Genomic DNA, 11,530 nt, shown 5'->3' with positions numbered 1-11,530 from the left:
TAGCATGCTTTTTCTGCTCTTTTACCTTTCAGAATATTCTAGGGACCCAAATTTTCCAGAAACAAGTTTGTTCAAGTAGATGGTGGGATGCGCAAGAGCCACTAAATTCGTTACTGGTAAAGCAGTTCTAATATTCCAGCACAACCACTTTGGGTTGCTGAAACTCAACCTGTGGTTGGAACCTTGCCCATGCATTAGGACACTCTTCTGAAGCCTGACACTTCCCCTATTCAGATTACTTAACCTAAATACAAAGAGAAAAATAGGAAGAGAACACTCATGCATTCTTTTAGAAATGGGTCACTCATTAATCCCACAGTGTATGAGATTTAAGGCATATTCTAATTTACCAGCTAAAAGAGGCACATTGGTCAGTTGTTCTGTACTGTGTTATTTAAAGCATATTTGACTCAGTTATTGTACCATTAAATAAGCACTGCAAAGTGCCTGCAGTTGGTCAGTACTGTCTAAAGCCATATAGGCCAGATTTCTAGGTATATAAATCCAGTTGAACTCCAAAAGTTGTTTGAACAAACAGAGAATTTATCATATAATTGATAGAATCATAGAATCATAGAATGGTTTGAGTTGGAAGGGACCTTAAAGATCATCCATTTCCACCCCCTTGCCATGGGCAGGGACACCTTCCACTAGACCAGGTTGCTCCAAGTCCCATCCAACCTGGCCTTGAACACTTCCAGGGATGGGGCAGCCACAGCTTCCCTGGGCAACCTGTGCCAGGGCCTCGCCATCCTCACAAGGAAGAATTTTTTCCGAATCTCTAACTTAAACTTACCCTCTTTCAGTTTCAGCAATAATTTTTAATTTTCAGCCCCCTGAAAATTATGAGCTCTCTCAGCTTTTGTAAGATGCCAGAACTCATGTAACTTGGATGCTCCTGTTAGGTGCTGTTCAGTGTTAGGTGTTGAAAGTTACACCTCTGTTGAAGTATCTCTAGTATCTTAAAAATATTGGATATCACTCTTTGGGTAGTTTCAGATGTGATCAGATAGTGATAAATTTGTACACTGACCTTTACCTAGTTATATAAAAAAATATTTGCTGTAAATAAGTATATAAAACTCCACTTGGACAAACATAATTGTACATTTTTTAGGTATCTCTGCTTTGTAATAATAATGTCCCATTACCCACCAGAGGGAGCTCAGTCAAATGTAAGGGCCTGTTCCACCAATGTAAATTAGTGAGAGCTATTTGTAGGGTTATAAATAGATTTAAGCACAATTTTAGCAGTTAGTGCATAGCTGGATGTAGTTTATATTAGCTGGGAACCCTGGTTTGGGTTTTTTGCTTGAAAGAATCTTCCTTTTTTGAAATTATGTCAAAAAGAAGTGTTCACATTCTTGGCACAGATTAATTTCATCAGAAAGTACTTCTTCATATGTGAGTTGCTGGCTTTTGTATTCACAGCCATGGAGGGAGCACCTTAAGTAAGCCTATTATTTAGAACAGCATTCATAGGAGTATGTCTGAATGTGCCTCTGTCTTGGTATATTTTGTACTGACATCTAATCAGTAAATATCTATATTGATGTACTTGCTGACCAGGAATACAAAAAGGTCTGACCACAAGACAGTCAATTTCCTTAGCACATCATGTTAAATGATGCATTTGCTTCTCACTGCTTTAAAAAGTTCAGAGTCGTTGACTTATTTCAGCTGTCCACGCACAGCAGAGGAATGTGGGAGTCAAAGACCCAGGCTGGGGAGAGCACTGTGATGAAATGGCTGTGAAGAAATCTGTGGTCACAAGGCAATCTGGGTTGTGCACTGATGTTTGTCATACACTTGTAAGAAAGTTACAAGACAGAGGTGAATGTTTTTCAATCACAGAACATCATACTTCTTCTATTCCTTCATGTGGGAAACTGGGGATCTAGTTCATAAAAGTACCAAACTCTTCTTGTGCAGTGAAAGCAGCAAAAGACCATTAGTGCAGTTATTTTAGTACTGAAGTGCTCTGGCTTCGATGCAGTTTTTACTTCACATTGGCTATTTATCAAGGTTTTATTTATCTTTAATGCAAATACAGCAGTTGGCATAGAATTGGACTCAATGACTCTTATGGGACCCTCCCAACTCAAGATTTCCTATGATTCCATGATTAGCACAATAGTCATATTCTTCATATTCTCATACTGGCTATTCCTCTTTCTGTAGAAGAACCATCTGCAACGCTCTGATATCTGTACCATGTCATAACTCTGTTAATTCTAGACGGAGCTGACAAAAACATTACCTTAATGAAGTAAATATTCCAGTATAAAATTTTAGTGAAAACTAGGCTTGGAAAAGTGCTGGGATGCATCCAAAAAAAAAAAGCTTCTTAATGCTGAGCTAAGGACAACAGCCTATACATTCTATTGGTGCAAGCCATAAGCAGCCAGAAAGCAAGCAGTTACGGCAACAGCTCACTCACCAGTTCCTCTTCCTAGCTGTCCCTACTTCCTTTCCATCACTTAAAGTTCTCATATCACTTAACTCATTCCTTGCACCCAGAGCACAGTTTGGCATCTGGCTGCACATTTGTTACATCAGCACACACATCCTCATTTCGTTTCCCTAATTCCTGTATTAAAATCTAGTGTAAGATTAAGACAAATAACTAAATCCACAGACCACCTACTCTCATATTTTCTAACCAGTTCAAGGAAACCAAGCATGTCTCAGAGCAGACACCTGAAGGCTGGTAGAATTCCTTGCTGCCACATACCAGCACCGAACCACAAAGCATCACACATAGCACTTGGAAACCACCTTGAGCACATGGTGATCATCAGACCATGTCATAAGATCGTCAGACAACTGGATCTGAGCTCTGGGCTGATGCTGCTTACTCATTGGGGATGGATTGTGGTCAGGGGCATTGAAGGAACTGAGGTTTAGAAGGGGGAACTGATAATTGGTGTGTAGAAAAGCAGAGTGACTCATATGCGAAATCTTGTGCTTTCTACAGAATAAATCATGCAGTGGAGGAAGCCTGGGTTGAGGATAATGGTGATTTGTGAATGGTTGTCATCTTTCATTCATATGGGTATGAGTAACACATGACATTACTTGTTAGGAGCACTGAAGAACCTAGAGGTGATTGGCATTGTCCCAAGCAAGGTAGATTTTTCATTCTTATAAAATAATCTACTTTGAATTTGAAGTGTCAGCCTCACAGTTTTGGTGTGCACCTGAAAGTCCACCTTGGTAACTCCCAATTTAACATTGCAAAACCAGTGAAGGAAATGGTGAGGTTCCCACACAGGACGAGGGAAGAAATGAGAATCTTGACTCCATGTTTCAGAAGGCTGATTTATTATTCTATGATATGTATTATATTAAAAGAAAATGATATATTAAAACTACACTAAAATAATAGAAGAAAGGATTTCATCAGAAGACTAGCAAAGGAATAGAAAGGAATGGATACAAAAGCTCGTGACTCTCAGAGAGTCCGAGTCAGCTGGACTGTGATTGGCCATTAATTAAAAACAACCACATGAGACTAATCAAAGATACACCTGTTGCATTCCAAAGCAGAAGATAATTATTGTTTTGCTTTTCCTCTGAGGCTTCTCAGCTTCTCAGGAGAAAAATGCTGGCAAAGGGATTTTTCAGAAAATATGGCAACACAAGTCTCCCCTGTTCCTTTAGATGCTTCCACTTTGTGTGTTGATCAATAAAAGAATTTTAGATAGGGAACACTACCAAGTGGCTTTGTGGTTATTACTGTGACTAGCTAATTTCTGCAAGGTGTCCTGTGACTGGAGATGAAGCAGCAAAGGTCACGTGGCAGAGCTCCCCAAGCACACAACCCAAAGGAAGGCTGAGAACACCTCTTTGTCCCACCTGTCCCCACTGTTAGCAGTGTGTGATCTTTACAAAGGCCTAGATGATGGAAGCCTCTGGTGGAAGGTGACACACTTCCAAAGATCATTAATTCACAAAATCAGACAGAATAGAGGTAATCCTGAAAAGGGAAATGTTTTTTTAAAAAGGTACCAAACTCAAACTCACAGCTCCTCATCTTCCAAACTTTCCAAGCATCAAGTCACCCTTGGCTCTGGCTGTTTCAAGCCCCATGAGTCATATCCTTGCTAACTGGAAGCCTTAAATTGAGTTTGTTCAGCATTCTTTACGACGGAAGGAAGTTGTTTAGCAATGATAGAAAATGGAAAGCACAGGTCTTGTTTTTGTTTCAAAGCCATGTACTTCACTGTGCCTTAAGTGGTTTGAAGCAAATGCGTTTGTCATGGTAGTGGCATGCTCACTTTTGCTAACCTGAATAACAGCAAGAAATACACTTTGTCTATAATACAGCTGCAGTTCTCACAGGTTGTAGTCACATGTTATAAAATTGAACCTTTCATTGGTACTTGATTTCAAAAACTGACTTCTAAGTTTTTGAACTTCTAAAAATGTCTGCGAAATAATTGTATAAAACTTGTTTTTATATTGTGATAGATACAACAGGACCTATCATCAGACCACTTCAACCAGAACACAAACCATATTGTCTATGTGGAAAATACAGGATCAGTACGATAAATGCTTTATTAAAAAGCCTGATTTCAGCTATTTAGTCAGCAGAGCTCCACTGCATCTAGAGAAAAACTCAGCATGTCCAAACTGGAGACTTACTGAATGTGAGAATATTTTTCACTATTAAGCTCTTGATAAACAAATCAAGAGATGGATGATAGGTACAGCAGTTACCTCTCAGAAAGTTATTCCAGCTACCTTTACTCTTTTCAACACCTGGATGATTTTGCATTATGTTGACTATGCCACATTTTAATTTAACTTGCCTATGAATATTTTTGGAAAATTCCATTTCCCTACCTTCTCGCCTTTGAATCCCACTTCCCCAAATATTTTTTTTTAAAATAGTTTTCAAGAGACACAAATTTTTCATCCTTGGTACTTCTCTATCAGTTGTACTCATTTGTATTGCGATACAATTTCTCAGACCTCCTGCTCTCAGGCACATGGGCATGCATGCAGGCAAATATGTTCAATCAAAGCTGCTATTTTTTACTTTAACCATAACTAAAAGCAGGAGGAAAATTTGATTGCACATAGCTAAAGTCCAAGTTGAATATAAATCTTTGACTTAAAATAGTTTGGGATGGTTTAAGAATTTCATATTTATCCAGGCTTGTAGGCTGGCCCACATCAAAAATTTGGCATCTGCACATCTGTAAAATATTTCTTGAATTCTTCTATAATGGTCAGTACCTACAGGTTAGCAAAAACATATTCCATTACTATTCTCCAAGTGCTGATTGCCACAAGTGAGGCCCAGCATTCTTTCTCCACCTGACTGTGGCTCTCTCTCAGGTTTTTCTCCCAGTATATGGTCTGTAATTTTTCTGATATCTAAAGCATGGTGACTGCACTTAAATAGAAAATTTCAAGGTGAACACAGTTATTTGGAAGTAAAGGTCTGCTGTCTGATCCATTTGCATCCAAAGACAGTGTGTCAATAAACAAATTTTATGCACTTTATATGGTTTTCAGTGAATTCACTAAAATCATCTGACTGCATGACGTTTCCAAGGCTAGATGGAAAAACCTTTGACTAAAATGACAAACTATTTTAAAATGAGATTTCTCTTGTTCAAAACACACAAACACAGGCAAAAAAGGGTAATTCTAGCTTCTGTGGTGCTCTGTGCTCAAAGCAAAGCTCTGATTTCTCTTCAAGTTATGTTTCCCAACAGTGCAAAACTCAGACAAGAATTTTCCAGCATTTCCAGGCCTAATATTCCTAGTGGTTTTTATTAACTATGTTTTTTTTTTTTCTTCAACTTCCTCAAAGTACAAGGAAAATTGGATCCTCAGGTAATAAGAGGAATAAATACAGAGTTCCACTGCTCAGGGAGCATTCCAGCAGGAAGCCCATGCCTCAGGAGTGGGGATTTCCCAGGTACAGCAGGAAGCAGTGCCAAGTTTGGATGCTGACACTGCCCTGGCAGCTCAGGAGGAGAAGTGGAAACAAGGTTGTCCTCTCCTGCTACCTCTTCACGCTCTCCTGCTGCAGTGCCAGGTGCTTGGAGTAACACAGAGCCAGTTTTCCCACCTGTGCTGCAGGGAATACTGTAGGCAATTAGCACAGATAAATTACAGGCAGCTTGTAATTATTTTTTTTGTCCCTTTTGCTGCCAGAAATTGTCCTGATTAACATGAAATTCTGTTTTCATGGTAGATTAATGATAATAATCAAAGCTAAAGTCCTGGTGCACATCTTAACTTCATAGTTTTCAATTACTAAGACACAGTACTAATAACACATTAGGTTGAATTCTAAGCTCATGAAGATGTAACAAGCTGCATCTGACAAGCAGAGTTTAAAATATAGGGTGACTTGAGAACATTCAGAACATAAAAGGGCTTTTCTACATCCGCTTTTAATGAATAAACTGCTCTATGGATAGAAATGGAGGTGTAATGAAGATTTTTAAGTTGATCCAGGAAAATACAGGGATAAATAGACCAAGTAAAACTGACATTTTACTTCCAGTTATTTGTGTATCACAGAACTCCAATCCCTTCTTACAGCAACTTAGGTTTCAAAATAGACCAGAAAATAAGAACAAAAAAGCCTTACAATAATTTTACTGACATAGTCTCAGTTGAAAGTATGATGAAATTATGATTCTTATATTAATTTTTCATTTCTTGCATGCCTAAAAGTACAATAAAAAGACACTCAAGTAATCTTTACACTTAAGGCAGGAAAATTTGATCTCTTCTGCTTCCTTTTAATTCTATAACTTGCAAATTATCACTGTCAGTGCACTTGTTTGATAAAAAATAATTTTGTTACTTCTGTTTTTATTGTGCAGTTTTTCAGATTTTATACAACAGTGTGAAGTTGACATCAAGTATGGTTTTTACTAGTGAGGAGATCTGCTTCAAGATAACTTCCAAACACTTTATGCATGAGGAAAATAATTTAAAAAGAATTTACCAAACTAAAATTAACATACATGTATTCCATATATTAACATTGTCCCAGTCCTTAGTATGATCCAAATTTCCAACACAGAGACTATTTATATAATTTTCTAGTGTGTCCATATCTTCTTAAATTGGAAAAAATATGTTTAGAAAAGAAACCTGATCCACTAGAACATATAATGGGGATAGATTAACTTCAATTATGTTGCTTGAAATAAAACATTCATTATATAATGGATGAAATATCCATTATATTAAGCTACTGGGTGGCAAGCGTTAAATCAAATTCAAACTTATACATACTCTGTATCCGTAGTAAAGTGTTGAAACATATTCAACGGATCTTTATTTTAAAATCTGTTTTCCATTCCTGTATGAAGTGCCTCCCATGAGCTGGTTGGGAGTTATGAGGAGCCCTGTCTCTTTTGGTACTGTATCCTGAGCTTTTCCAGCTGCTCCACGCACTGTGTCTGGGCCAGCTTCAGCGTCCGGTTCTCCTCTGTCAGCTGTGCGTACTCCTTAGCCAGCCGAGCAGCATCCATGCTTTCTTTTTCCACTTGCTCCAGCCTGGCAATCAGCTCCTTTCTGATGATTATGAAAAAAATCCCAATTATTACAAATGGCAGTAGGCAAAAATTTGTTGTCCTGTGTTAGGTCAAAGATGGGCTGTGTGTTGTGAACTTAGTTTTTATTACTTGAACTTGTGTGAAACGAGAACATAGAAAATTAATCTTTTAGAGTCCGTTTTTTTCCCTTTGTGAAAAATGCCAATCACTTGTTTTTCAAATTTTAAGAGTTTAATAGTAATAAAATGGTTATAAAAATAGCAATATAATTAGAGTAGTAAAAATTTGGACAATTTGGATTAGGACAATATGAGACAATAGAAACAAAGAGTTACGGACAGTCCAGGTACCTTTTTCTGGGCAAAATAAGCCTGAAAAAGGACACACGTTAACAGAAGATTAACCCTTAAAAATAATAGCCTGTTGTACATTCATACACCTCATACATGATGCATAAATTGCATTCAAACACAGGATTCTGTCTGGTCAGTGTCAACTTCTTCCTCTGAATCCTAACAGCGCCTTTGAGGCAGGAAGAAGTTCGTTTCTTCTGATAATGGGGCAATAAATTCTTTTTCTCTGAAAGATTTAGGTGTCCTGTGGCTGCGATCTCCCTGCGAGTCCTTTCTTTAAAAAAGTATCCTACATAGCACAGTTTCTATTTTAACATTTTGTTATAACCTAAAACTATATTTAACATACTACTTAAGAAAATTAATACAACATAACTTTCTAACACAACACATATAATATTCATTTTAATATTTGTGAAAAGCCAATCATAAAATACGCATTTTTCACACCTTAAAGACTAAGCTTCCAAAATCTTGGATTGGTTTGCTGTTCAGTGACCGAGCCTGAAAAATGCTGTGCTCACGTGTCTGTATTTGGGACTGTTCAGCAGAAGAGAAGGCTTTGGGGAGACCTTAGAGCCCCTTCCAGTACCAAAAGGGGCTCCAACAGAGCTGGACAGGGACTCTTGACACAGGTGACAAGACAAGAGAATGGCTTTAAACTGAAAGAGACCAGGAAATGTGATATTGGGAAGAAATTCTTCCCTCTGAGGGTGGTGAGGCCCTGGCACAGGTTGCCCAGAGAAGCTGTGGCTGCCACATCCCTGGAAGTGTTCAAGGCCAGGTTGGATGTGGATTGGAGCAACCAGGTCTAGTGGAAAGTGTCCCTGCCCATGGCAGGGGGTTGGAACTGGGTGAGTTTTAAGGTCTCTTCCAATGAAAACTATTCTATTGATTGCATGATTCTGTGATCTCTAACTTCAGTAAGAGTTGAGCACACGATTCACGGTGGAGAATCAAGTTCCTAGAGATACTTGCTAATACTTTGCCAGAAGAATAACAATTTATTTTTCTCTCGGTACCACGTATTGCTGAAAGAGAGTGAGGTGTTTTTGTTTGGTTGGTTAGATTTATCAGTAAGTTCTTTGAAGTGTGCCTGATTTCCTTTTCTCTACTACAAACAAATCCAGTAAGTAGTAGGCACTGAATCTGAGCTGCATATATTTCTATAACATGTTTAGACTCAGATCTTAGCCCTATTGCTGAGGCAGAGCTGCAAAGCTGACCCCTCCTGGTCCTCTTAAGTACAGACACAAGAGGATTTAAGCTGAGATTTCTTCTGGATGGAGTCACACAGTGCCCTGTATTCCCAGAGCTGGCCAGGAGCTGGAGTTTCCTGTATAGTATCAACTGAAATTACCTCAGCACAAGTTAAGATAAAAGAGGTCTTAAAACACGCTGAAGGCATGAGTAACTCACAGAGAATCTAATTGCTCTCCCCTTAGTCACCCACCAGGCCAGCCTGGCCTCTGGGTTTCTTTTTCCCTTTAAGTCAAAAATTCACCCATTACAGGAAGTCTCTTCTAAAAGGTTCTTTTGATCATTCTATCTCAGAGATTAGTTAATCTTTTAACTGTTCATAGCCCTGTGACTTTATTTCTCAGTCATGTCAAAACAGTGCTTGTAGATCATCAGCGGGAAGTTGTTCGTGCCTTCATAGTGGATGGATTTCACTGCAGTCCTTAAAGGAGCCCACTTGTCAGGCTAGACCAGTGCTTTCAGACAGGAAATTCCTAGAGATCAGCAATTCTATTCCCACAGGTCAGAGTATTCATCAAAAGACAACATTTCTGTCTTTGCTGATCACTTATTTTACTCATAGCTGAAAAGCTACCATGTAGAGCAGCAAAACTGTAAATCTGGCTTTTGAAAAACACTTCTGTGTGGCCTTCACTTAGGATCAGGTTAACCTTCCTCTGTCTTTACTGCAGCTTTCAGTGATAGCAGAGTTTGCCCATGGTTTAGTTGACTGTTTACAGTCACAGTTACTGCAGTTCAAGGAGTCACAAGTTAGAACAGACCCTCATTTCTACAGCCATTTCTACCAGCTATGCTTCCCATAGATTAAAAAAAAAACGAGAAGAGTTGGCAGCTGTTACAGAATTTTTAAATCAACCAAAGGGGCAGCATATAGGCATTCTCCTTATGATAGCTTTGGTTTATACTACTGAGGTAAGGCAGAGCAGCTATGCTGCAGCAAAGCCTCTTCTGTTTCCTTTCACCAGGTGACAGGTGCATTCAATCAGGCCTTTGAGAGGAAACATCAAGAGGGTATTTTTGCTCAGTAAAATTCTATTTACATTTAACACAATATAGCTGTACAAGTTTTAAACACAGCAAGCCACTAACAGGTTCATTTCTCTGTGGCTGGGTCATTCTAGATTGACCAGTTTTCACAAAAGTCAAGACAATCTTGCTAGACAGCTCCTATTCATGGGCCTGAAGCCATGGAGGAGTGATTTCATGTGAGAAATACATTCAGAGACAATGAGTTTTTACAACTCCAGATGTTTGGGGTGGTTTTTTTTTGGTTTATTGTTTGGTTGGTTGGTTGGTTTTGGTTTTTTTTTCTCCCTGGATTTCCTCTGCAAGACCTTTATCTCTGGAGACCAAATAAGAACTTCTGCAATATTTCGTTGCAATTATTCTCTGGTGTAATGTTGGACTGAAGGGCTAAATTAGGCTCTTTCAAATGACAGACTGTTAAAACAGAAGTGTCCAAACAAATGAATTCAGAATCATTCTTCCTTACTTTTCTTACACTCATGAGCTTTTTGAAAGGGAGATGGTAATCAGCATCTTAAAAGCAGGTAAACCTTTTCTGTGGGAACTTTCACTATTTGACAAGGAATGGTACTGACTCTCCTGGACTTGAGCCAGGAGAGGCACAGACAGACAATGTGCAAACTCAGACAGCTCCAGTAATGAAATTCAGTTCTGATTTGATGACATTCTGTGCAGGCTTGGCTTTCATGCTGCTCTCCAGTAATATTCAAGCAGCACAGATAACTCCCTCCCCCCTCCCCAGGATTTAGAATTTCTATCAAACAAACTGTAAATGCTTTAAAATCAAAATATACTCATTGCTGTAGTCCACACTCTTGGACCTCCCTCACAGAAAGCAGTTTCCTTGCACTGAGGTAGTAAAATTGCCCACTTCTGAGTCAGCAGAACCTACTTAGTCCTTTCCCATCAGGATCAACACCTGTTTACAGGATAGGGTGATGTTTCAGGCTAATACTGTCAGCCTGCCACAGATCTAAAATTAGATTACCAGGGAATTGCTAAATGTTATGAATGGTGTAGTTTAGGAAGCTCACAAAAGGATGAGGACAGTAACTAACATTTACATCTGATCTAATCCTAGATTTGAACTTAGCTTTCAGAGGTTAAAGAACACCATGCTAAGCTCTTGCACCATCTAGACCTTGTTGTGGATGCTTAATAAATAGATGTAGCACTGTGTAATCTGTGTTTTCTGTTAATGGTTACCTCAAGTTTAAATATTAACAGTATTGATAAGGTATTTTCCAAACTAGTGCTGAGGCACTCAAAGCTTTGAGCCAATCTGTAACGTGTACTTGAAGTGTTCTTTTTTGGGGAGGGGTTTGGGGAGGGGTTTGGGAGGCAACATTAGTG

The 11,530-nt window shown here is 38.8% G+C and overlaps 1 protein-coding gene across 4 annotated transcripts in view; it reads right to left on the bottom strand.

The window, feature by feature from the left end:
* Positions 1-6,826: 6,826 nt before the first annotated feature.
* MAP3K7CL (MAP3K7 C-terminal like) overlaps positions 6,827-11,530 on the bottom strand; it is a 30,650-nt gene continuing 25,946 nt past the window's right edge. For all 4 annotated transcript variants that reach the window (XM_077174712.1, XM_077174711.1, XM_077174713.1 and 1 more), the window contains one exon: positions 6,827-7,557. In XM_077174712.1, coding sequence (XP_077030827.1) covers positions 7,377-7,557 — 181 coding nt within the window. In that variant the 3' untranslated portion in view covers positions 6,827-7,376. The remainder of the gene's footprint in view (positions 7,558-11,530) is intronic.

Source organism: Agelaius phoeniceus, chromosome 2, assembly GCF_051311805.1.
Source record: "Agelaius phoeniceus isolate bAgePho1 chromosome 2, bAgePho1.hap1, whole genome shotgun sequence".
NCBI classification, from domain to species: Eukaryota; Metazoa; Chordata; class Aves; order Passeriformes; family Icteridae; genus Agelaius; species Agelaius phoeniceus.
Note: the sequence above shows the minus strand (reverse complement) of the source record. Positions and strands in the feature narration are given on the sequence as shown.